Genomic DNA, 27,692 nt, shown 5'->3' on the forward strand with positions numbered 1-27,692 from the left:
AATTACTTCTAAATTAACTTATCCAATTGGTTTAGTATATTATTTAGTATATTATTATAATATAAATATTATTTTACTTTATATTAAAATATAATATGATGTACTATAGTTACTAATTAATATTATTAATTATTATATTATATTATATTAGCATGCTATACTATATAATAATTAATATAATATAAGATCAATATATTTAATATAATTATTTAATATAATACATTATTTTATTAAAAATATAATATGTTATACTATAATTACTAATTAATATTATTAATTATTATATTATATTACATTATATTAGTATCCTACATTATATAATAATTAATATAATATATGAACAATATATTTAATATAATACTTTAATAATATATTATTTAATTTAGTATATTATAATATAGTATCATAGGATATAATGTAATGTATAAAATATTTAATATATGTTATAAAAATATTAATATATGTTATTAAAATATTATATAATATTATAATAAATAAGTTATACTATAATTACTAATTAATATTATATAATAATATATTATATAATATAATTAATATATGTTATTAATATATGTTATTAAAATATGTTATGAAAATGTTATTAATATATGTTATTAAAATATTATATAATAATATATGCTATTTATACAAAAACATAATATGTTATACTATAATTACTAATTCATATTAATATAATATATTTATTAAAATATCATATAATATTATAATAAATATGTTGTACTATTATATAATATAGTATGTGATATTGCATAATAATATATAATAAATATCATAAAATAAATTATACATATAAATTGAACTATAATAATATTTTATTTTATTACATGATAATATAATATAATATATTGAATATATTATTACTTTATATTTTATATATCATGTCATATATTTATAATATAATTAGCATGTATTAGTTTAAGTAATACAAAGAGGTTTGAAAATTATCCCAATTGTCTTCAAAGTGGAGCAAAATTATTCCAATATGGAAGACAGGGTAATTTTTTTACTATTGAGATATTTTTTTTTGTATATGAGTGAGGTAATTTTATCTCAAGTGGTGAAATTATCTCACTAGTGTTCCAAAAAACCAATAACACATAAATGTATTGTTCTTGTTCCATTGTCCCAATGAATAACACTATGAAATAGAATCCCTAAAATTATCCCATTATCCCCCCAAATGTCCCAATGAATAAACCCCCTTAGGGGGGTTAGTCACCCAGAACTTAAAATTAGAACTGAGATAATCTGCAGGATAAATTTTTAAGGTGTTAGTCACATAGAACTAAAACTAGAACAAAATTTTACAATGTTAGTCAAGTAGAACTCTAATAAAACTAGAATTGGGATAATGATACAAAATTATCCAACTTTTTTATTTTTCTATACAAAATCGAGAGTTCTAGTCTCTCAAATTATTCCTAGTTTTAGCTTGGAACTAGGTGGTAAAAAACTAGAACTCGTATTTTTTTTGTTATTTTTTATATTTTTTTCTTTACTTCTTTCCTATTATGGTTATCACTATTATTAGACCATCATTATGATAATAATTGTTAATATCTTATAGTCTAATCAAAAGTTATTTAATTAATAGTAAAGAACATTCTTGTAAGCAATTATCAATTAATAATAGTAAGTTTAAAATACATAAATAGTATTTATATATTATCAATTAATAATAGTAAGTTTAAAATACATAAATAGTATTTATATATTCAAAATGCATAAATATATATTTCATGATTATAAATTAAAATACATAAATAGTATTTATATATTCAAAATGCATAAATATATATTTCATGATTATAAAAATTTATTCCATGTTATTTTATCAAAATATTCCGCTTCACAAAATTATTCCTATTTATCCCACTAAATAAAATTATTTCACTTTAACAATTATCCTATTTTACATGAAAATGCCCCTTAGGAAAATTTATAGGAGATTTAAGTGCAATTAAGCCATTGCGGCCGAAAGGAGCCATTTCCTCGGCAATCGCAATCCAGGAGGCATTCTATCCCTTGAAGCATTTCGATAAACAGTCGGCGGAGTCGAGAGAGGCTCAATCAGATTCGAAAAAATGGTGAGAGGAAGCAGGGCTCTCTTCAGCAGCAGCCTCATCAGCAACTCGCTCTTGGATATCTTAGTCTGCCCTCTTTCTAAGCAACCCCTAAGGTCTCCCTCTCTATTAACAACTAACCCATCAATTCATGGATTTTTGGGAAACCCTAGTTCTTATTTCTTCCCTTTTCTTTTTCCCCGCCTGCAGGCTCTGCCAATCCTCGCAGTCTCTGGTCGGTGATGCCATTGGGGTTTCCTTTCCTGTGAGTTCGCTCAGTCAATTGATTTCTGATTGCGATTTCAAATCACCCTTTTTTTTGTTGCTAAAAATTTCGCTTAAATGGAAATTTTCTTGCTCATGATCGCTAGTTTTGAAGTTGTTTCATCATCAACTCTGTGTTGGGTTTAGCCAGAGGATGTTAGATTTGCTACTTTTCTTTGTTGGGTTTTCTTATAGGTTAGAACATGTCTCGCAAATGTTTCAAAATGGATTATAATCCACTTTGTGGATTATAAACCGCTTACAATCCACCCATTTGCCAAACATGTATAGTTCGAAAATTGGTCATATTCCACTATTTTTTTGCAGGCATGAAAATGCATCCACGTTATCGTGCAAGTGGAATGCATTGTTTGTTCAAAAGAAAATAAATAAATAAATGAAAATTGTTGAAACTAGGAAAGTGAAAGTGACACGAATGTATTCTTTTATTTAGTACTTAAAATATATTTATGATTTCTATGTAGTGTAGGTGTAGTTTGAAAATTGTAGTTTAATTAGAATTACACACACAATATAAAATTACTATTTTATTTGATTGAGAAAACTAAATAATGTTGGAAATCAGAACTTAGAAAGCTTAGAAAACTGAATGGAGGAATGTGTTATTCAATTCAACAAACCATCGGCTATTTATAGCCTTTTACACAAAAGAAATAACAAAAATCTACGCTTTACAAGCCTATAGTGTAGTGGTTAGAAAACAAACTCTAATAAATAAATAAATGAAAATTGTTGAAACTAGGAAAGTGAAAGTGAAACGAATGTATTCTTTTATTTAGTACTTACAATATATTTATGATTTCTATATAGTGTAGGTGTAGTTTGAAAATTGTAGTTTAATTAGAATTACACACAATATAAAATTACTCTTTTATTTGATTGAGAAAACTAAATAATGTTGGAAATCAGAACTTAGAAAGCTTAGAAAACTGAATGGAGGAATGTGTTATTCAATTCAACAAACCATCGGCTATTTATAGCCTTTTACACAAAAAAAATAACAAAAATCTACGCTTTACAAGCCTATAGTGTAGTGGTTAGAAAACAAACTCTAATAAATAAATAAATGAAAATTGTTGAAACTAGGAAAGTGAAAGTGAAACGAATGTATTCTTTTATTTAGTACTTAAAATATATTTATGATTTCTATATAGTGGAGGTGTAGTTTGAAAATTGTAGTTTAATTAGAATTACACACACAATATAAAATTACTCTTTTATTTGATCGAGAAAACTAAATAATGTTGGAAATCAGAACTTAGAAAGCTTAGAAAACTGAATGGAGGAATGTGTTATTCAATTCAACAAACCATCGGCTATTTATAGCCTTTTACACAAAAGAAATAACAAAAATCTACGCTTTACAAGCCTATAGTGTAATGGTTAGAAAACAAACTCTATCTTCCCTAAAGAATAGGTCTTATTTCAACAAACTAGTTGATTCAGTAAACTCAAAACAGAAACAACGAACCTATAGCTAACATTCCCTCCCTTAAGCTAAAAACATTTGCATTTAGCTTACTTCTGATGTATTAACCATTCCAAGCATACTACGAAGTTTCTCAAACTGCTCCAGCTTAAGTGGCTTTGTCATCAAGTCTGTAACTTGTTCTTGAGAATTGCAATACCTCAACTCCACAACAACATCATTCACCAAATCTCTTAAGAAATAAAATCTCACATGAATATGTTTACTTTTTCCATGAAAGACTCGATTCTTAGACAATTGATTGGCAGAACTATTATCACATTGAATTATAGTACCTTCATGCTCCTCCACTCCAATCTTTCCCAGAATTCTCTTGAGCCATATGCACTGACATGCGCATAGAACTGCTGTGATATATTCAGCCTCAGTGGTAGACAAAGTCATCACTGGTTGTTTTTTAGAAGACCATGAAACAACTCCAGACCATATCATGAACACATATCCAGAAGTACTCCTATCGTCAAGATCACCAGCATATCCGCTATCCGTGAATGCCAAGAGTTTTGAACTACCGTCTCCCTTTGAGCTGCCTTCTCCCTTCTTATAGAAAATGCCTAGCTCAGTTGTCCCCTTCAAATACCTTAGAATCCTCTTGGCTGCCAACCAGTGTGACATGGTTGGGCTAGACTGTACCTGCTAATGAGACTTACACCATACATTAAGTCGGGACGAGTCACAGTTAAATACATGAGACTCCCAACTACTTGTTTGAACAAAGTTGTATCAACTTTAGTTCCTCCTTCATCCTTTGACAACTGGGTACCAGGAACAATTGGATTTTTTACAGCATTGCTACGTGCCATTTCAAACATTGTTAATACCTCTCGTGCATATCTTCTCTGACAAATAAAAACACCATTCGAATTCTGCAACACTTCTACTCCAAGAAAATGCCTCATTCTTCCCAGATCAGACATGTCAAACTCCAACATCATTGAGTTTTTAAACTCATTACACATGCTCATATCACTTCCAGTAAAAATTAAATCATTTACATAAAGGCTTACTATCAAAATCTTACCTCGTGCTAACTTGGTGAACAAAGTATGCTCACTGGAACATTTCTCAAAGCCTTCACGCAGAAAATAAGTCTCAATTTTGTTGTACCACGCCCTTTGTGCTTGCTTGAGGCCATGTAGAGCTTTCTTTAATTTGTAAACCCTTCCTTCTTCTCCCTCCTTAATAAACCCTTCAGGTTGTTGCACAAATACTCTCCTTGAGCTCACCGTGAAGAAAAGCACTCTTCACGTCAAGCTGAAAAACTTCCCATCCATACTATGCTGCTACTGCAAGTATTACTCGAATGGTGTCGAGTCTTGCTACTGGTATAAATACTTCAGTATAATCCACTTCATAACGTTGTGCATAACCCTTAGCTACCAATCTTACCTTGTACTTTTCCATGTCCCCATTTTCATTAAGTTTGGTCCTGAAAACCCACTTAACTCCAATAGACTTAGCATCCTTAGGCAGATCCATTAACTCCTAAGTCTGGTTCTTCTCTATAGCTTCAATTTCTGTTGCCATCCCCTCTCTCCACTTCTTGCTCTTGACTGCCTCTTCAAATAAAAATGGATCATCTGTTACCATCATCATTGCATGCATATCTTCCTCTTCTGAAAGCCCTTCACCCGTTTCATAATCCGTCATCCAGACTGGTTCTCTTCTGATTCTTTCATCCCTCTCTTCAACTGCAACTTCTTGAGTGTTTACTTCATTTGAAAGTGAACTACCTGAACTGCTACTGCCTGAGACATTCTCAATATTCTCCTCCTCAATATGCTCTTCATCACTTTCTTTATCATCTTCTAACACATCCAACTTCAATTCTTCTTCAGTTCTACCCCAATCCCAACTCTCTTCTTCTTCAAATAGAACATCATTGCTGATGATAATTTTCTTAGTGGCTGGATCATACAATCTGTAAGCCTTGGATTCATCACTAACACCCAAGAATACACACTTCTTAATCCAACTTACTCCTCTTCTGGTCTGAAATGTGAACATGAGCTATACACCCGAAGATCCGAAAATAATCCACCGTTGGCTTCACACTACTCCATGCTTCCTCTGGAGTTTTTTCTTTCACTGTCACAGTTGGACTCCTGTTTTGAATGTGTACACACCACTTTACAGCTTCAGGTCAGAACATTTTTGGAACTTTCTTCTCAGCTAACATTGACCGCACTGTGTTCTTGATTGTTCTGTTATTCCTTTCAGCAACTCCGTTCTGCTGTGGAGTGTACGCTACTGTCAACTGCCTGCTTATACCTTGAGCTTTGCAAAATTCTCCAAATTCATTGGAGTTGAACTCACCTCCTCTATCTGTTCTCAAACAAGTAATATATGCACTAATCTCCTTTTCAACACATGCTTTAAAATTTTTGAATGCAACAAAAGCTTCTGACTTCTCATGTAAAAAGTAGACCCAAGTTTTACGTGAAAAATCATCAATAAAACTTATGATATACCTTTTATTACTGTTGGAAGCCGGTTTGATAGGTCCACATAGATCAGAATGCACCAGTTGAAGTTGCTTCGATGCTCTCCACGAACTCTGCTTTGGTATAGATTCTCTGTGTTGTTTGCCGACCAGGCAAGCTTCACATAACTTCTCTAGAACTTTTGAGCAGAGGCACACCATCTACCATCTTTCTGTATGCAAGTGTTCTCAACCCCTGATAATTCAAATGGCCAAAGCGACGATGCCACAAGTGTGATTCTTTTTCAGACAAAGCTTAAGCTTGAAGACACATAGAATTTTTTGGTGCCATAGATGCTAACAAATAGAACATTCTATTTTCACTCATATTAGTTTGCATAATTAACCCTCTTCTAGGATGATAGACTCTACAAGTCCCTTGCTGAATTAAAATAGCTAAACCCTTCTCCTGAAGTTATCCTATGCTCAACAAATTGCTCTTCAATTCAGGTATGTAAAAGACATCTGAAATTACCCGAGTGATGCCATTCATTTGAAGTCATACACTTCCTTTAGCCACCACTGCCATTCTGGTGTCATTACCAAGCTTCACCGTTTGTCGAAATCCTTCATCCAGCTCTGATAACCATTCTTTGTTTCTGGTCATGTGATTGGAACACCCAGAGTCAAGGAACCAAACTTCTTCTTTTTTGGTTTGATGAAGATCGACATAGGACATCAATAGAAGCTCTTCTTCTATAAGTTTAGCATAGTTAGCCTTCTCCTCCCAATCAGGACACTCATATTGATAGTGTCCCAACTGATGGCATTTGAAACATTCTATAGTAGCTTTATTCTGAGACATCCACCCTCTTCCTCTACCTCGATCTCCTCGGAATGAGCCTCTACCTCTTCCTCTTCCTGGCTTATCATCATAAGAGATTCTTAATGCTTGTTCTTCCTCATGACACCCATGCATTCTCTGTTCTTGAACCAGCAGACTCCCGTGGAGCTCATCAATGGTCATGGTATCTAAATCATTTGACTCCTCAATTGAACAAACAACGTAATTGAATTTGGGAGTCAAAGATCTCAAAACCTTACCCACCACTGTGCTTGGCTTCATAGCTTCACCATTCACCTTCATCTTGTTCACAACTGTTAGAATTCGTGCAAGAAAGCTATCAATCTTTTCTCCTTCATTCATAGTCAGCATTTCAAACTCCCTCATCAATGCCTGCAGTTGTGCTCTCTTCACCTTGGTGGATCCTTGATACTTCTGCTTCATCGAATCCCAGATCGCCTTCGACGTGCTTTTGTCAAGAATGGTTTCCAAGATCTCTCTGTCAATTGCTTGAAACAGATAATTCTTGACCTTCAGCTCCTTGAGCTTAGCTTCTTCAACGCTCTTTCTCTGCGTCTCACTTGCTGATGAAGTCCCGATCGCTGGTGATGAAATCCCTTCATCCACCAGATTCCACGTCTCTTTGCTCCTCAAGAAATTCTCCATCAACATCGACTAATGGTCGTAATGGCCGTCAAATTTTGGAATCAAAAATTTCTCTGAGGTTGCCATGCTTCACTTACTCTCACACTCCTAATTTAATCAGGCCCTTTTCAAAGCTCTGATACCATATGTTGGAAATCAGAACTCAGAAAGCATAGAAAACTGAATGGAGGAATGTGTTATTCAATTCAACAAACCATCAGCTATTTATAGCCTTTTACACAGAAAAGAAATAACAAAAATCTATGCTTTACAAGCCTATAGCGTAGTGTTTAGAAAACAAACTCTTATCTTCCCTAAAGAATAGGTCTTATTTCAATAAACTAGTTGATTTAGTAAACTCAAAACAGAAACAACGAACCTATAGCTAACAAATAATTCTAACAAAACTTTACTTATGATAAGATCATCTATTAGCCGTACTAATTTTAAAAAATTCTCTATATTTTGTATTAATCATGCATTTAATTTATATTTAATAGTACAATAGTTTTATTATGTTTACGTAGATTTATTGTATTTATATTACAGTTGTAATAAAATCATTCAACAACATAGAAAGTTTAATCTATAGCATAACAAATTTCAAAAAACTACATGCGAAATTTATTTACAAAATTAAATAAAAATATAAGCCTTTTCAATTTGTTGATTTTGATAAAAAACATAGAAGTCTATGCTCGAAAATAAATAAGACAAGAGGGTACGAGGAGAAGATGAAGTGGGAACAAAATAAAGAGGAAATAAAAATGAGTTGGTTGTTTTGTACAGCAGAGAGAAGATGGCGATTCACTAGTGATAGAGAAGGCGGTTCGGTTACAACAATGTATAAAAAAAATATTTTTTCACTTAATAAAGGGTCCACTTTTCCAGTGTCAAGTGACTTCACCATTTTTAGGGGAATTCTAACATGCATTAAATCCTATGTGGCATATTTCATTTTACTCTCACCTACACTTTCAATAAAAAAAGGGAAAATTGCTTCCATCCCCCAAAACAAATTCACGTGTTCCCCCCCTCTAAGACTTTGTCAACGTTACCAAAGCCCCCAAAAGACAGTCAGAAATTTCTATAGCCTCCAAAACCCTTCCCCATGTGACCCGACGTTTAAAAACAATAAAATTTTTCCAAAATGCCCTCAAGCGGTCGAAACTCTATCAAACCTGATATCGGTGAATGAACAGTAATACTGTAGCATTAAATGTTGATTGGAATGTGATTTTGGAGAAAAAAAACCCCATTTCCATCCAAATTATTACCATTTTCTTCCCTACCCTGCACTAAATCCATCTCCTTTCCTTTTGCTTACCCAACTACTCTCCCCGGCCAATTAATTCTTAATAAATCCTCTTCGTTTTTTCAACTACTATTCTTTAAAATAACAGATGGGTCCCTTCTTTGCATGGTTACAAACACAAAAAGCAACGACGAGGGTGAGGATGTTTTCGTAGTTATCAACGAGTCTACACAAATCGTTAGCTTGAAATATCAAGTGTCCTAAAGGCTTAAACTATCATTGTAATCTCTTTCACTGAAATTCATATTCGAAAGGGAAAAGAGGTTCAGTTTTTCAATTGATAATGACGACGACTTGAGGTTAATGTTCGAGTATTTCATCGTAATGGTTTTACAGACATAAACTTGTATGCTACCCCCGCTGTAGAATTCTCAACTTCTCAGAACACCCAAACATCTCCAGAAAATGTGTAAGCATTTCACTTTTAATTTTTGTATGAGTTCGTTGATAGGTTTTGAGTTGGTTGTTAACCTTATGCATTAGTTGCTGAGGTTATGAGTTGGTTGTCAAGATTATTAGTTGGTTGTTAAGGTAATGAATTGGTTGTCAAATTTTATGCGATAGTTGTAAGTTGGTTGATAAGGTTATGAGTTGGCTGTTACGTTTACGAGTTGGTTGCTAAGGTTATGAGTTGATTGTTACGTATACAAGTTGGTTGCTAAGGTTATTAATTTGTTGTTAATGTTACGAGTTAGTTGCTAAGGTTATGAGTTTGTTGTTAAGGTTACGAATTTGTTGCTAAAGTTCCGAGTTTGTTGTTAAGGTTACGAGTTCGTTATTAAGGTTAACACATATTTATGAATTTTTGTTAGCCTTATGAGCTAGTTGCTAATGTTATGATTGGTTGTTAAGTATTAATGTTTTTTTAACTTTTACAGGACTATCTCAACAGAAAATTCACGATGCGCAGCAGCTACGCTCACCATTACATGTAATGATGAGCGTATTCCTAATGACAATCCCACCGACGACTTGATAACGATAATGGAAGACATGATTAACAATCAAACCAAGATCCCAGCTAAGTGGCACACAACCATATGTAAAATTAATCAGAAATTTGATAGTGCTGTTGAGATTAGATTAGCACTTTAATACTACTCAATTACGAAAATGTTCAAGTATGATTTTTACCATAATAAACAAAGACGTATAATAGTCTATTGTCGATTCAAGCACATGCTGGGTTGCCCTTAGATGTTGTTTGCTTCCCCACTCAGAAATTCCTCAATTATGTCTATAAAGATTTTTTGTTCTATCCATACTTGTGGTCAACACGGAGCTAATACTGGTAATTCAAGGGCATCAAGAAAGTTCATTGCAAGCCAAAAACAATCTGTTTTGAAGGTTAGATCAGATCTTCGTCCAATTGATATCAAGAACGACTTGTTCTCAAACTATGGCATCAAGATTAACTATTGTAAAGCATGGCAAAGTAAAGAGAGCACAACAGGACCTGTTCGGTGACGATGATGAGGCTTACGTTTCACTAAGATGATACATTTTTTTAACCTTATATTTTAATTGTGAATGTTATGTATTGGTTGCTAACCTTATGCTTTGGTTGTTAAGGTTATGCATAGGTTGTAAGTATATGGTTTGGTTGTTAAGGTTATCGATTGATTGTAAAGTATATGAGTTGGTTATTAAAGTTATCGATTGGTTGCTAAGTATACGGGTTGGTTGTTAAGGTTATGTGTTGGTTATTACGTTTATGAGTTTGTTGTGAAGGTTATGAATCGGTTGCTAATGTTATTGTTTTGTTGTTATATTTATGCATGTATGAAGCCATGGTTCAAGCAACTAATCTAGGAAATCGTGTTGCTATTGATGCTAATGACAGAAGGTTTAGGCGTTTGTTCATAAGTTATAATACTTGTATTAAAGGGTTCATTGCTAGGTATAGACTTCTTATTTTTGGATGAAATATTTTTTAAAGATCGCTACAGAGGTATACTACTTAGTGTCACGAGATATGACGACAACCAAGAAATATTTTCTCTTGCTTATTGCGTATATGACCAGGGGAATGAGGATAATTAGAAATGGTTCTTACAATGAGTGTGGACGATACTATATGATAGGAAAAAGCCTTACAATCCTCCACATCAACTAGTAATGATTTCTGATGCTGACAAGGGTATTAGGGTAGCAATCGAGGAATTCTTTTCAGATGTTTTCTATTCAAGGTGTGTTCTGCATTTAGTCAAGAATTTCAAAAAAAAAAATGAAGGATTTGGGTCATAAGGCAAATATCGCTCAAATTTTGGGTGATTTATTACAAACTGCGGCTTACAAGTATACAATATTCGAATGGGATGATTACATGCAAGAATTGACATCGATCGATCAAAGGGCTTATGTTACTACAATGGAATACTCCTTAGAGAGATGGGCAAACGCTTATTTTCCTGGTATAAGGTATAATAACATTGTTTAAACTTTATTTGTTAACGGTACATTTTAGTTGTTAAGGTTACAGTAAGTCAACAGATTTGTTGTTAATGTTAGGTTTTCGTTGCTAAGGGTATAATTTTGTTGTTAAGGTTACTGTCATGTTGTTAGGTCTACAGATTTATTATTAAGGTTAGGTTTTGATTGTTAAGGTTAGAGCTTTGTTGTTAAGTTTACCATTTCGTTATTAAGGTTAGAGTTTTGTTGTTAAGTTTACAGTTTCGTTGTTAAGGTTAGTTTTTGGTTGTTAATGTTACTTCTTAGTTGTTAAGGTTACTTCTTAGTTGTTATATTTTCATGTGATTTACTAGTATGACCATGTTATTTCGAACGTTGTTGAGTCCTTCAACAGTTGGATAAGAAAGACATGAAAATTATGAATCTTACCTTTGGTTGAGGCAATACGAAAGAAAATCATGGAGTGCATGCATGAAAGAAGGCTTATGGCAGCAAAATTATCTAGATACTTATGTCCAGAAGCGGAGTTAGTGTTGAGTGATAATATACATCATGGAAGCTGCTTGCATATTAAACATTCGACTGAAGATATTGAGGAGGTTGAATCTGATAAAACTTGTCGTATAGATTTAAAAAATTAGACATGTTCATGCAGGTCTTAGGATATCACCTACATTCCTTGCAAGCACACTTGTGCTGCAATTAATTGGATGAGACGAGATATTTATCAATATTGTGATTGGTTCATGACGGTTGAAGCATTCAGAGCAACTTATGAACTGATCCTTTTTTCTATTTCCAGATTACGAGAAGCTCGTTGTACCACCAGAAGACTGTCAGTTAAAGCCTTCACTTACTAAAAAAGCCTCCACTTACTAAAAAAAGACGTGAAAGACCATGTACTAGACGAATAAATAACAGGACGCCAAACACCCGTCCTGTTAAGTGCTCCCGCTGCCACATGGAAGGTCACAATCGACAAACTTGCAACTAGCCTATCTAGTTGCTAAACAAATATATTACTTATTAACGTTTTGTATTAGCATCTAGCAATATGTTTTGGATGATACCCTTTTGAAATGTTAAGGTTATGGATTGTTAAGGTTATGGATTAGTTGTTAAGTTTAGGTCTTGATTGTTAAGGTTATGACTTGATTGTTAATGTTATGGCTAAGATGTTATGGTTAATGTTTTGTCATTATGGTCATCGCTTAGTTCACATGGTTACAACTTAGTTGTTATGGTTAACACCTCTCCGTAACCTTCAATAAATTATGGACTACCCTACATAAAAAATTAAATATTTACATTTATAATATTTATATTTATGATATAACTTACATGTCATAAACAATTAAATATTTACATTTATAATATTTACAAAAAAATTACGTGTCTGCTTTCAACAAAAATAGTCTATGACACAGAGCTTTCGATGTCATCATCGTCAACTTGACTGAGATCTTTTTTCCTCCTCATGCATTCAATTAATAAATAGGTTGCTAGCTTCGCTCGTATAACCTATGTGTTATGTTCTTTAGGCGTCAAGTGCATGACGCTTCTACCTTCAATAATAGCTTTTATAAATAGGTAGGCGTAGATCCCGCAGTCATACCTACACACAAATAAATATTCACCATTAAATCCCTAAGATTAACAACTAACCTGTAACCTTCATATGCAACACCTAAGGACAACAACCAATCCTTAAACTTCACAACAAAAGCTTAACCTTAACAACCAATCCGTAATCTTAACAACAAAACCCTAAGCTTCACAACTAAAGTCTAATTTTAACAACTAATCTGTAAACTTAACAACCAATTCCTAAACTTCACAAACAACCTAACCTTAGCAATCAATCTCCAACATTAAATACGAAAAGAGTTTCAGAAAACTTACGATCCCATTTATTTCTCGCATGGAACTATGATCGGGTTGAATACGTTGTACAATTTGTTCTCGTTGAAGCCAGCTTTAATTTGTTCTCGTTGAAGCCAGCTTTAATATAGTTGAGGGCTTTAACAATGTTGAGCACGGGTTCCCAATGTCTAGATCGATCTCTCAAGGAGTCATAATGTTTGACAATATTATTTTTTACATCAAACTCCAAGAGATGCCAATGATCTCCTTGGACAATGGGAACTAGGAGATTAGTAATTCCTTCAGCAATGAAATTTTTGATGAAGACTTCATATGCATCTCGGTAGTTAGGTCATTCCACATGTATTGTATGCTGTAATCAAGAATTAGACTGATCAAATTTTTTTAACCTAGATTGAAATAGATAATAGATATATGCCTTAGATACATATATACTTACTGAAAAGAAAACAAAGACTAGCCTATATTTTTACGACATGATTCATCTTGACATTCACGTATTGTATTAAGTAGCGCATCAGTAATCTATAAGATGACAAACCAATAAGAAATAAATAATAGTAATATAAAAGATGATAAACAATAGTTATTAAGAATAAATCGTACTGAATCACCCAGTCGACCACCATGTAAAATATTAAGAAGCTCAAATCAGTCAATAGACGACCATTGACTTTTGTACACTTTAAATCAAACTGCAAAAGGAATGAAACAATTAATATAATTAGCAACAAATATGTAACCTTAACAACCATTAACTAAGCTTCACAACCAATGCCTAACAATAACAACAGACCTGTAATCTTAATAATCAACCCGTAACCTTAACAACCAACCAGTAATCATAACAACCAACTAGTAACCTTAATAACAAACCCGTAATCTTAGCAATCAACCCGTAACCCTAACAAATAATTGATAAGCTTAAAAGCAATGTTATAAAATCGTAATATGAGCTAAATACTTACTTGTTGCACCTACAGATGCAAAAATGGTTGAGAACTTCATTCTCCTCTTCTCTGCCGACACCTTATAATTATAAAAAAATGTGGGGTGCTTATTATAGAACTTGATGATAAAGCTTTCAGAAAAGAGAATCCCCATGTTTAATTTATCCCTATAATTTTCTTCTTCCTTGCTCATTAGGAAACTCATGAGGGTTTTTCAGATTTAGTGGAGATCATCATGTAGTCCAACAGGTGTTCTCTTTTCCTCCACCTGCTCTTTCTCCTTCTCCACCACTTTTGTAATTTACTTTTCCCCTAAAATTTGTTTTTCTTTCTTCTTTCCCCTCTCAGTGCAAGGGGTAACTATATGTTTGGAAGGCTTCATTATTCTTTTTGCTCTACTTTTTTAAGGGGTGCGAGCACATTTGCATTCCTTTTTCTCTTATTCATTTTTATAATAAGAGGAATATCTTCGTCTTCAGAAAATATGTCAGTTTCTGATGGAGGGACTTCCTCTGGTAGAGGTTGAGGGACTTCTCTCTCAATGTCAATGCCAGCCACGCTGCGTGGAGTGGCTGATTCAAAAAATAAAAAAGAACATTCAAAATATAATTAATAATCAATTCATATACTTAATAATAAATCTCTAACCTTAACAATAAATCCGTATATTTAACAATCAATCCATATATTTAACAATCAATCTCTAACCATAAAAATAAATTCGTAATCTTAACAACAGATCCCTAACTTTGACAACCAACCCGTAACCCTAACAACCAATATCTAACCATAACAATCAATTTGTAATTTTAACAACTATGCAATATAATTCATAAGTAATAAAAAAGAATCTAACATGTACAAGTTTGCAGCGCTGGGCTAGACACCTCTCCAGTCGACTCCCTCTTTTCCTTATTCATTTTAAAAATAAGAGGAACTTCTTCATCCTCAAAAAATATGCCAGCTTCTGGTGAAGGGACGTCCTCTGGGCGAGGACCTTCCATCTCCGTATCAATGTCAGTAGTATCATGTTGAGGGAAATCCTCTGTTGGAGGGACTTCTCCTGGTAGAGGGCCTTCGCCCTCTTTATTAATGTCAGCAAAGTGAGGTTAAGGGACTTTCCTCTCAATCTCAATGTCAATGATAGCCACACTGCGTGGAGTGTCTGATTAAAAAAAAGAAAATTCAAAATATAATTATGAAAAAACTTAACAACTATCCAACCTTAACAACTAACCCATATACTTTTTTTTATATAAACTAACTCATATACTTAACAATCAATCGATAAACTTAACAACCAATCCGTAAACTTAACAACAAATCCGTATACTTAACAATCAATTCATATACTTATCAATCAATCTCTAATCTTAACAATAAATCCGTAACCTTAACAACAGATCCCTAACTTTGACAACCAATCCGTAACCCTAACAACCAATATCTAACCATAACAACCAATTTGTAATTTTAATAACTATGCAATATAATTCACAAGTAATAAAAAAAATCTAATATGTATAAGTTTGCAGCTCCATCGCTGGGTTGGACACCTATTCAGTCGGCCTCTTATTCTTATATACAGTGACATTTCTGCATCGGGCATCGCTTAGCTCATCTCTCAGCCTCCTCACTTGTGCAGACAGAGAAACCATTTTTACAGAAAGAGAAGTTATCTCTAGTCGGTCGGTAGCAATCTGATCTTTGAATTTCCTCTCATTGTCGTGACGTAATTTTTGATTCATTATCGCGATGCTCTTCCAATAGCTCACTTGCTTAGGCAATTTTATTTGATCAACTGTCTCATTGTGCTGCTTGACCGCTTCATCAATATTATGTGACATAGTCTATGCAATGGACAGATACAATATTATTAAAAAGAATAATAAAAAACAGTTATAATTCACAATTACTACAGTGCTTACCCATCCTTCAAAAATGAGATCATCTTTTGGTCCCCTTTTCTTTTTAGGAAGAGGTTGTCTTGGGCCACGTGCTCTATCAGCGTTTCTTACAGCCAGTTCCTTATTCTTCTCCCTCTTTCTCTCTCCCTTTATTCTTCTCTTCTCTTTTCTTCTTCTCTTTCTCCTGCTCCTTCCCCCACAAACCTCCCTTAATACTTTGAACTTGGCCCTGGAATTGTGGAAGCTTTATAGTAGCTTTCCTTGCTTAAGCTACAACAATGATCAATCTCAAAGATCTCACAACATCTCCCAGTTTTACCCAATTTGTGAGGAGATGCGGCGACATACTTCCAACTACTGGCTTCTTGATGCCAGGAAGTTCATAATACCACAACTGCACATGAGAGAAATAGAATATTAACAAACACTTTTTAACCTTAACAACAAATAAGCAATCATAACAATAAATCTATAACCTTAACAATAAATAAGCAACCATAACAATAAATCAGTAATATTAATAACAAATCTGTAATCTTAATAACCAACCCTTTAACCTTAACAACAAATCTGTACCTTTAACAACCAATCTGTACTCTTAACAACAATTAAGCAACCATAACAACAAAACAATAACCTTGATAACCAACTTGTATACATAACTACCAACTATACTTAAGAACTAAACCCTAACCTTCATAATCAATAATAAAAAGTATGATTACTTACACAAAGAAGCTGGGTACACCCTTGCAGATATACAATCATATTTCCTGGCCCAGGACCCTTCAATGTCTTTTTTATCGCATCAAATGTCTCATTGAATATATAGGTCCCCTAAGTAGTGTTATTGGCATGTTCGATGCTGTCAACATTTGAATAAATGCCTAGGAACGCTAAGAACACTGTTTGGACATCAGATCATGCTCAGCTGATAGAGGATCTGTAGCAGGACAAAATCCTTCACATCTCGACGATCAGTTGATTGTACAAGCTTTATGACCAGATCCTCAACATGACGTTTGGTGGGGGCTGAAGGAGGAGCTGTAGTGCTGTCACCCTCGGGTTTGGTAAAAAACCTTAACCAAATCCTTACCTTCCTATCCGGTTGGGGCCAACAAGATCCCCCTCATTGAAGAACCACGTATGACTCATTACCCACTCAAGGTTGAATGAGCACGCAATGTCTTCTCCAGATTTTGTATCAGTGAAGACGAATTTCATCTTTTTCTTGTCCCACTGTCTCAAAACGTGCTCAAAAGTGGGAAGATCAAGACCAGGAGGGTTGAAATGAATGTAGTGTCTGAATACATTATCTTCATAGGCCTTCTAGTGCCTTTGCTCTATATGCTGCACTAAAGTGTGCATGAATTCATAGTAGACAGTGAAGCTGAAAGTGGGCCGTAACTCAGATGTGGACTTTGCCCTTTGTCTACAAAGCAAAACCACAAGACAAATATTTTGAAAATAATCTGTAAACATAACAATTATGCTGTAAACTTGACAAAAAAATTGTAAACTTAACAACAAATCTATAAGCTTCACAACCAAAACCTATCATCAACAATCAATCAATAACCTTAACAATAAAAGCATAACCCTTACAAGTTAACAATAACATTCACAACGAATAGCCACAAGTAAACAATAACATCCACAACTAACAGACACACGTCAACAGTAACCTTCACAACTAAGAGCATTATGTAAACAGTAACAACTATCGCTTAACCTTAACAACTAACATGCCACATGTCACAACTAAACAACAACCTTCACAATAGATCAATAACCTTAACAACTAATGCATAATCTTAACAATAAAAACATAACCTTTACAATAAAAGCATAACTCTTACAAGTTAACAATAACATTCGCAACTAATAGCCATAAATAAACAATAACATTCACAACTAACAAACCCGTCAACAGTAACCTTCACAATTGACAGCCGTATGTAAACAGTAACCTTCACAATAGACTCATAACCTTAACAACTAACACTTAACCTTAACAACTAACGCTTAACCTTAACAACTAACATGCCACATGTCACAACTAAACAGTAACCTTCACAATAGATCAATAACCTTAACAACTAATGCATAACCTTAACAATTAATAAATTTCCTTGACAACTACAGGCTAACATTTACAGCTTAACAATATCATTCACAATTAACACATCATGCAACACGATAAACAATATAAAATTACAGTAAACATTATTTTTTTACTGCCATATGCTTCTCTTTAGCTCCACTCTGTAGATCCAGAAGTGCTCTAGAGACGCCGTCGGTGCCGATGTTGCCGGTGCTGCCCTCTAGATCTATGTGTTGGCCTGCCTTTTTGGGTTGAGTTGGACTTCTGAGATGAGAATGGCTGGTTGCGATGTCCTCTAGAACATCATCAATTGATGTGCTAGCTTCAGACCACTCTGCTGTGGTCTGGGGTCTTTTTGAGACGACGTACTGTGACGCGTTGTCGTCTTCGCTGAATTCGACGGGAACGACTGCTTTAGGAGTTGTCTCGTTGGCTATTTTTCTGATTAATCTCTGGAGTTGGTTGATTTAGGACTAGGGTTTCGCAATGGGGAAAATGCTCTGGAGTCGGTTCGCTTGGACAGAAGAGAGTTGAGTTGGCACGATCGATGAGGAGTGGTTTAGATAAATTGGAGGCGGTTAAATCAAAGGACATTTTGGGCAATTTTTTTTGTTTTTGCACGTCGGGTCACATGAGTAGGGGTTTTGGGGGCTATGAGAATTTCTGATTGTTTTTGGGGGGCTTTGGGAACGTTGACAAAGTCTTGGGGGAGGGGGTAGAACACTTGAAATGCTTTTGGGGGCTAGAAGCAATTTTCCCATATAAACACTTATCGAAGTATTAAAATACAAGCCCTTTCATACTTTCATTTTTTCACTTCCGGGTAAACAAACACCCCTAAGTTTACCAAAAACTTTGAAATTGTATTATAACCCAAGTGGGTTACAATCCATAGTTTTCAAAAATGCTCTTAGGTTTAGTGCAATATTACTAAATTTCCAAGCCTTTGTGAAGTATCCTATGTTATTGTTGTAGAGAGCACTTTGATGGAATTTCTCTATATTGGTGTGTGTGGTTCGTCATCTTAAGAATTTGATTACTGAAGGTCATTTCTCTGCTGAGAAGATTCATTATTATGTAATTCATTTTGGTTGTTCTTGCTTCATTCTTTCTATGCAAGGATAGGTTTTCTGAGTCTTGGACCAAATTTTTTACATGTTTATTTATATTTCAGCATCCTGCATAACTAAATTATGTGAATATTGGCTTTTCAAAGCCACTCGGAGTTCTGATTTTCTACTTTCTCCATCAACCTTGCATTTTGTGTTATGTCATTTGTTCTATTGAGCAAGGCCACAAGGATTAATATAAATTATCAACTAGATAATTTTTATACAATTTTTGTGCCTTTCAGCTTGTAATGAGACGCTTACTTGCTTATCTGGACTTTACTTCCGCAGATAGTTGATGGAATCCCTTGTTTGGTGCCGAAGGATGGAAAATTCCTCGAGGAAATGGACAAACAAAAACCTGATGCTGGTGCTGAGCCATCAACCTATTTTAACTTGTGACTGGTGTAAGATTTTGACCATAACAGGTCACCACTACTTGAATAAGGTTATCAATAACCTCCAGGTTTAATTTTCTCGCCAGTTTCTATTTTTATTCATAATAAAAATTTCTGAAATATGATGTATGCAAAGTTTTATAAGCACCTCATAGTTTTGTACTACCATTAGGTTGGCTGCAATAATGAAAATGAACATTGATGTAAACTGGAGATTGTTTTTAAGTCTGAGGGAAGTTTGTTGAAGTTTTACAGTTTTACGACCTACTTGTTTTTTGAATAATAAATCAATCCATATAGTCCTGGTAGATTTAGATGGTTGAAATTTCCACCCAATGATAACAACAATAATAATAATCTATACCTTTCAAACTTTAGTGAAATTTACCACTTCCTTTTAGAAAATTGTTTCACAAGTATTCAACCTGCAAAAGTTGATTTATCTTTGTATCCAGTTATTATGCTTGCATATACTTTGTATATTGTACTATCACAAATGTGTCAAGGAAGGATATGTATGCATTCAATACACATAACATAAGATACTTGATAGTACACATCAAATACTTCTCTTGGTGTATGCTAAACTTTGTAACTTATTCTAGATGTATTGGAAATATTTTACACAGTCGACACTAGGAAATTAAATATTTATATATACATATGCGAGATTCATGATTCTATTCTGTCTAAAAATGCATTGACTTTGTGATTTATCTAATGTCCAAAATTTATCAATAGGTTATGATTAATAGTCACAGACACGAACATTAATGTGCTCTGATGTGGACAATACGGTGTGAGACATGATAATTGTCAAAAACTCAGACGTGTTTGTTGTCAATTTGATTTTGCACGTAGTGACTAGCGGAATTTAGAAAGAATAAGCTCTTTAGCTTTTCGATAATAAGTACGAAGTACTAGTAATTTTTATGAGCTTTAGAATAAGGTTGGGACAAATCTAATGCCCAAGGTTAAGATGAGCATATTAGGCAATGGGGTGGTTAAGTGGGTAACAAGTAGGAGACTTATCTAAACATGATAAGCTTGTCTTTCTCTATAGTTTGTTAATGTTCTGAGTGGGAACTTAGGGTTTGCAATTAAGACTTATTATATCTAGATCACTAGGAGAGTGAATAGAAAAAGTAAGGGAGCCTGGATAAAGTTGAAATGATTAAGCCGATGAGGGATATTGCTGGAGTTTTCACCCAAATAAAGGTAGTCTTTTGCTTAATATTGATATGCTTATGTAATAATGAATCTACCCTGGGTTGCATCAAATACTTAAAAAGTTGTTCTCATTTTCTATGCTGAATGTAATTGCACGAGGACAGCATATTTGGTGCATCTCTCTTTCGTTGCATGATACATAGATCAAAATCCTAATGGATCATTATACTATATATTGTTAGAAACAAATTACTAAGCTTTATTAGGGTATTATTAGGTGCAAAAAGTGCAAATACTTTGCTAGAGCTCTCATGCACAGTCCATATAGTTTACCAGTCCTTTTCTACTATGAAAAGTGTAGCACGTCCCAAAGCCTTGCATGGATTACAACAAATTGATCTAGTTCTAATCCCTTTAGCTTAAGGTCTTTTTTTAATCTAATTGCTGAAGACAAGACTCCTTTGTTTTGGTGCAACCTCTTCCAATGTTGATCCCTCAACTCACATAGTATTTTCGACCAACTAACAAATTGTGTAAGAACTAAGCAACTGCTTTTTGGTAAAAACTGACCACTCAACCCTTTGAAAAACACTCTTATTAATCTGAGTCTTTCTAGTTCTTGATCATAAGCTAACATCTCAAACTATGAGCAACTTCCTTGCTTTTGTTTCCCAGATACTTAGCTTGAAGATCAAAGACCTCAAAGAAGTCATTTTGGTAGCAAAATCGAAGCTAAATTCAGCAGAAGATGGAGAATTAGAGTGTTGTGTTTGCTTATCGAGGTTGGTAGAGGGGAGCGACACTAGGAAGCTACCTTGTTGCCATTTGTTTCATAGGGAGTGTGTCGATAAGTGGCTGATTTTATGTCGGAGTACTTGTCCTCTTTGTCGTCTTTCTATCAATTGTGAGGCCATGAGGAGGGAAATGGAGCTAACTGAGGAGTTGATGATTTGGTTCTCATCTTATTATGCACCTGGATTTTGAAGAAGTTGATGCTTTTTTTGTCTTCTTGACCATCTGAAGCTCAATATGTACTGTAGTTTTTCTGTGCAAGTGATTGTCAGTGAAGTTCTCCTTCTGCTGAGGTATGGTGAACCATCAAACTGTGTCCTATTTGTATTTCTTGTCTCAGAAGGGCTGTAGGCTGGTTGAAATGAAAATATCGGTGTGCTGAGAGGGGCCAAATCATGTTTTATAACTCTCTGGACCTCGAGGAAGCATTGAAACAGTTTTTAGGGATTTTTAGCTACGAAATTTCGTTGGTTCATCAGGATTCTTTGTTTTTTCCATTGTTGCTTGTGTGGCTCAAAATCAAAGTTATTTTGTTTCTGATGCTCCATCTTTCTATTGCACAGTGTAGCAAATAAACTGTAGTTAGGGATTCATAGATTGTGTGTTGGTTGAGTTTTGTCATTTGGTTTGACGAAGTAAGTCGGAGCTTATATTTTAGCATTGGCTGATATTGATTTCTGATGTTTTAATCAATATTATTGACACCCTGCAACACAGTACCATCTACAAAAACGTACAACATTTATCTGGTTAAAGATTATACTACAGATGAATGCAAAAACAAAGTGAAATGCTTTATATGCTGAAATTAGAGTTTCAGCAACTTAACTATAGAAATGAAGTTCTTTGCTTCCTTTGGAGGAAACCAGCTGCTCTATTATATTAGCTGCACTGTCTCTGTTAACTACGCTCACTAGCCTTAGAGTTATGGGATCAACTGATTCAAGACATTACGTACCTAACAATTAGCCTTCAAATATATACATACTGATATAAGTTAGGTGAATTAGGGATGCAATTACTTTCAAGTAAATTGTGGGTTCCTTTTGATAGTTGAGCTTTCGCAGTCTCGGTTAGGACATCAACCATCGATTTCTGAAAAAGCTTATGTCAGTCTGTATGGCAAGCTTGAATTTTGTTCTATCGTATTCATCTCAAAATTTGTATGCGACTGATGAACGGATATACATTTTTTTTGCCAATGTTACTTGAGTCAAATTAATTTGATGTTCTGTATAATGTGTGTTTACGACCTTCATTATCATCGGAACCAATTCTAATTACATCTAACTGTACACTCTTATTTGTTGATGTTGCATCTGTTCACTATTTTCTTCTTTGATCAAAGATCGTACCAAAGTAGCATTTTTTTAATAATTGAAATTAACCAATTATATTTGATCTTATCTATTGTTATTGCAACTTGAGCGATCGTACGCAAATAATTCGATTACTAAATAAACATATGGGGTCAACCTGTAAATGGAACCGGATTAAACGAGCTGTAAATGGGTAACTGGGTAAGTCGGGTTCAACCCGTACCGAGGTAGCGTGAACCCTACTCGTCAGTAGCGGGTTGGATTCAGAGCGGGTCAGCTGTTATTCTTTTAACATAACGATATGTAACGAACTTGTTTTTTGTTTGGTCGGAGGAGGAAAAGAGAGAAAATATGTGTCACTTCGTAGTTTATTTTCTGTTTCTTCTTTTGTATCCCTCCAATTTTGACGATTTCAGTAGTCATTACTCTTCTAATTTCTAGTTCGTTTATTTATTTTAAGTTGTCCATCACCTCACTCTGTCTTCCCCTCCAAAAACTCTTTATCAAAGGCAATTTAGTAACTCCGGTTAGGTAGAGGAAAAGGCCAAGTTAGCCTCAGTTCAGTGGTCCTAGTGTATTTGTGGCTTGTGGGTGAATTTAATTTATGGAGCACGAATCCAATTGCGAACATCAATTCGACCTGAGAAATTGGGAATTAGGTCAGGTCATTGCGGGACAACCCTAAAGTCCCGTACCAGCATAATGATGGAGACTAAGAGCCCACTTTCAAAAAATAAAAGAGAAAAAAAAGAAGAAGATAGAGTAAGAGCTTTTTCTATTGCGTTTTCTTCAACCAGAACATGGGGGATAAAATGAGACTGATGTTTTCTTAAGTGCATCTTCCTCGATGTCCTCTCTGAAAGAAAATTGTTAGGAGTAGATGGCTTCTTCAAAGAGAACTTCTGAGTTCAAATCCTATTGGGAGGCTAGAGACGGAATGGCCTTGGGGAAAAGAAGATACGCTTCTTTTTTCTGTTTCTAACCGTAAAAAAAAAAATATGAAGAAATGACTGTTATAATCAAAATAGCGCGCGTATCGAAGAGACGTATAGTCTCTTTCAATCAAGGTAAGCTCACCATTACCCCTATGTTTCCTGCCTCTCAGCCCGCAATACCACCCAAACCAGTCTCTCCGCCAACAGCTCCACCCTTTTCAGCTTCCCCCCCTCTGCTCTCTTCCAAACCAGTCGTTCCTCCTCCTCAGCCTCTCCCGTTTCAGCCTCCTCAGAAACAACCCCATATTTTCTCTTCATTTGCTGATCTCCTCAAGGGTTCCCGCCCTCCCACTTCTCCCATTCCCCCTCTCAGAAATGTATCCTTCCCCTTCCGGAAGAGGGTTGGACTATAGCTTCTCGTAAGAGGCAGTTGAAGAAGTTGAAGGTAGCCCTCCATCCTCCCCTCAAACCTCCAAGGTGTTATCTCTGTGGAGACCGCTTCCATATGGTGAAAAATTGTTCGCTTGGAGATTTTAAGTGTTTTGCTTTTAACAATATAGGACATACATCCATTAACTGTCCTAACAAGAAGAATCCATCCCCGCAGAACATCTCCCCATCATCTCCCCCCCCTGGTTCATCCCAAACATCACTCTCCCTCCTTCAGTTGCCAGTACCATGGACGATTATGTTTGCTTCGGCTTCTTGAACCTCTAGGTGGGGAGCCCTACTTATGGGGAACTCATTGAAAACCTAGAGTTTCATCTCAAGGTGGACAGATGGTTGTATGATGTGAGTCATATCTCAGAGACGTCCTATTTTATCCAATTCCCTGATGAAGAGACTTTGTTCAGTGCTTGTTCCAAAGATTTCTTCGACATGAGGGCTTTCAGAGGTGTCTTTACTCCCTGGTCCGAGAAGATAAGACTCAAATCCCTCCCAAAGTTTGTCTATGTTTGAGTAGAATTTAAGACCTTCCCCTTCACCTCTAGGACACATAGTTCTTCAAGATTTTGCTGGAGGATGTTGGAGATGTTATTACTATTTTGGATGATGTGATTTTCAAGAAGAATGTTAAAGACTGCAAAGTATTGCTCAGTGTCAGGGACATATCAGAGATTCCAAGATATATCACTTTTCGCTACTCCTTCTCGGATGATATTCACCTTATGGAGGGATCAGTGCACCTTAGGGTGGTTGGTAATCCTCTTCCAGCTAGCAAAGGCAAGATTAGAGAATATTTTAAAAGTTTTGTTCGTAGGGAAGGAGCTCCATCTTTTTCTCTGGATGTCTCCCCTCCTCCCCCTCATATGAATACATCCAATTTAGTAGTTCAGAATGTTGCAGCAGTTGTTTCCTCCCTGCAGCTATCCAAGGGCAAGCAGTTGCTGGTAGAGGAGGAGGGATCAATCAGACCCCCCCCCTCCTATTCAGCCTTCCCCTGGTCTCATGGATGTAGCACCTCCTATCCTCATTGATGTAGCCTTCCAGGGGGTCGAGATCAGGATCAATCAGACCCCCCCTCCTATCCTTGTTGAAGAAGTAATCCAACAAGCGTATGCTCGCTCATCTCCCTCACGGGAAGCACCTCGCCATCATGCAAAGGAGCATCCCGGCGGGAGGCTCTAAGGGTAAATCCTCATCATCCTCTTCTACTCAGCCTATTAATTCTGATAACTTGCAGAAGCTGTATGACATTTCTATAAATTGTGATATTAAGGATCCGGTAGATTTTCAGGCTCTGCAAGACATCCTTAATATGGAAAATCAAGAGCATAGGCCAAACTAGAGGTCATCCCACTCAAGTTCTTTTAGTTGTCAAGATTGGTTCTTGGAATGTTAGAGGGCTTAACAACCCTTCTAAGCACAGACTCGTCAGGGAATGTATTCAGCTAGCTAAAGTTGATCTAGTTAGTCTTCAAGAGTCAAAATTTTAATCAGCCAACCCTCATATCCTTAACATGTTGGGTAGTAGCCTCATCTCCTCATGGGTTGCTTTAGATGCCTCTGATTCTAGGGGTGACATTATTTTAGGATGGAATGATTCTATCTTATCATGCTCCTCCTTCTCCATAGGTATCTTTGCAGTGTCTGCCACTTTCACTCACAAACCCTCAAACTGGCAATTTGTTACTACGTCTGTCTATGCTCCTCATGATAGAGAGGACTGTGAAGTTTGCTGGTGGGGATTATCTAGAATTAGGTCCTCTCACTCTCTCCCATAGGTGGTATTTGGAGATTTCAATATAACACTTAGCCTTGAAGAAAGAAGTGGTAGGTTTGGATCTATCAGGGATATCTCTGTCTTCAAAAATCTTATTGGCTCTATTAATCTCATTGATCTTCCTCTTAGTGGCAGAAAGTTCACTTGGTCCAATCAGAGAACCTCCCCAGACTTAGCCAGACTAGATAGATTTTTCATAGCCTCATATTTTGAATCCCACTTCACCAACCTCCTCTAAGTTGCATATCCAGTTTCCTGCTCTGATCACTGTCCTATCATCCTTGACTCAGAAGACTCCTTTTCCTCTTCTCCTTTCAGATTTGAGAAGTCATGGCTTTTATTCCCTTCTTTCATTTCTTTCTTAGAGTCATGCTGGAATTCATTCTCTTCTAAAGAAGGAACGTCAGCACCCCTCCCTCTCAAGATTAAACTAATCCGTAGAAGGATAAAATGGTGGAAGAGAACATTTTTTAAATCCATTCCCATCCAGAAAGCCTCAGCCTTATCAGATATCCATGCTTTGAATCTTATTGAGGAAAGTAGAGTGTTGACTGAAACAGAATACAATCTCAGGCTTTGCAAAAAAGAATACATTTTTTTGTTGGGTAGGGCTGAGGAAACCAAATGGAAACAAAGGTCTAGAATTCAAAGGCTCAAAGAAGGAGATAACAACATAGCTTTTTTCCACAAATCAGCATCTTTCCATAGAAGAAATTTTTTTTACTCCCCACCTCATCTCAGACAATGCTATCATTTCCTCAGATGCTGACATCAAACTTGCCTTCTATGTGTATTTTTCTTCTCTCTTCTCATCAGTTAGTGACTCGAAACTTAATGTTAACTGGAGTCTGCTATACCCCAACCCTCATCCTGACCTCCTTCCTGATTGCTAAATTCTTGTCTGAAGAAATCAAGAAGGCGGTCATCGTTCTCCACCTAGATAAATCTCTTGGTCCAGATGGCCTACCTATATTTTTTTCCATAGATTTTGGCCTCTTATCCATCAGGACGTCATCTCTTTCATCCAATCTCTCCACAAAAATGCTCACCTCCTCCACAGTATCAACTACTCTTTCATATGCCTTATTCCAAAGAAGGATGGTGCTGAATCCCCCAAGGACTTCAGACCCATCAGTCTCATCAATAGCTCAGTTAAAATCTTTTTCAAAGTCCTAGCCAACAGACTAAAACCTTTTCTTTCATCTCTCATAAATTATTCTCAGTAAGCTTTCCAAAGTGGAAAGGCTACTTTTGACTCTATTCTCCTAGCCCATGAAATGATTAACCATTGCTCTTCTGGTAAAAAAGAATTATGTGCTATTAAAATGGATTTCTTCAAAGCCTTTGATTGTGTCAACTAGAATTTTCTTCTTAAAGTCCTTCAAGCTAGAGGGTTCAGCTCTA

At 35.3% G+C, this 27,692-nt stretch overlaps 1 protein-coding gene across 4 annotated transcripts; it reads left to right on the forward strand.

Annotated features, from left to right (window-relative positions):
• Positions 1,982-21,829, forward strand: LOC109837049 (UPF0434 protein Tcr_0959). 4 transcript variants are annotated; one of them, XR_002246161.1, is made up of 4 exons: positions 1,982-2,200; positions 2,295-2,349; positions 19,742-19,916; positions 21,694-21,775. XR_002246161.1 is itself a non-coding variant. In XM_020405132.1 (4 exons), exons 1-3 carry the CDS (start codon positions 2,106-2,108, stop codon positions 19,850-19,852), a joined length of 261 nt encoding a protein of 86 aa, XP_020260721.1. In that variant the 5' UTR covers positions 1,982-2,105; the 3' UTR covers positions 19,853-19,898; positions 21,694-21,829. The 4 variants fall into 4 exon arrangements, 3 of the variants coding, with proteins under 3 accessions (XP_020260721.1, XP_020260722.1, XP_020260720.1); XM_020405132.1 differs by having other exon boundaries at positions 19,742-19,898; positions 21,694-21,829; XM_020405133.1 differs by having other exon boundaries at positions 19,742-19,857; positions 21,694-21,828.

Source organism: Asparagus officinalis, chromosome 4 (genome assembly GCF_001876935.1).
Source record: "Asparagus officinalis chromosome 4, Aspof.V1, whole genome shotgun sequence".
In the NCBI taxonomy this organism is placed as follows: domain Eukaryota; kingdom Viridiplantae; phylum Streptophyta; class Magnoliopsida; order Asparagales; family Asparagaceae; genus Asparagus; species Asparagus officinalis.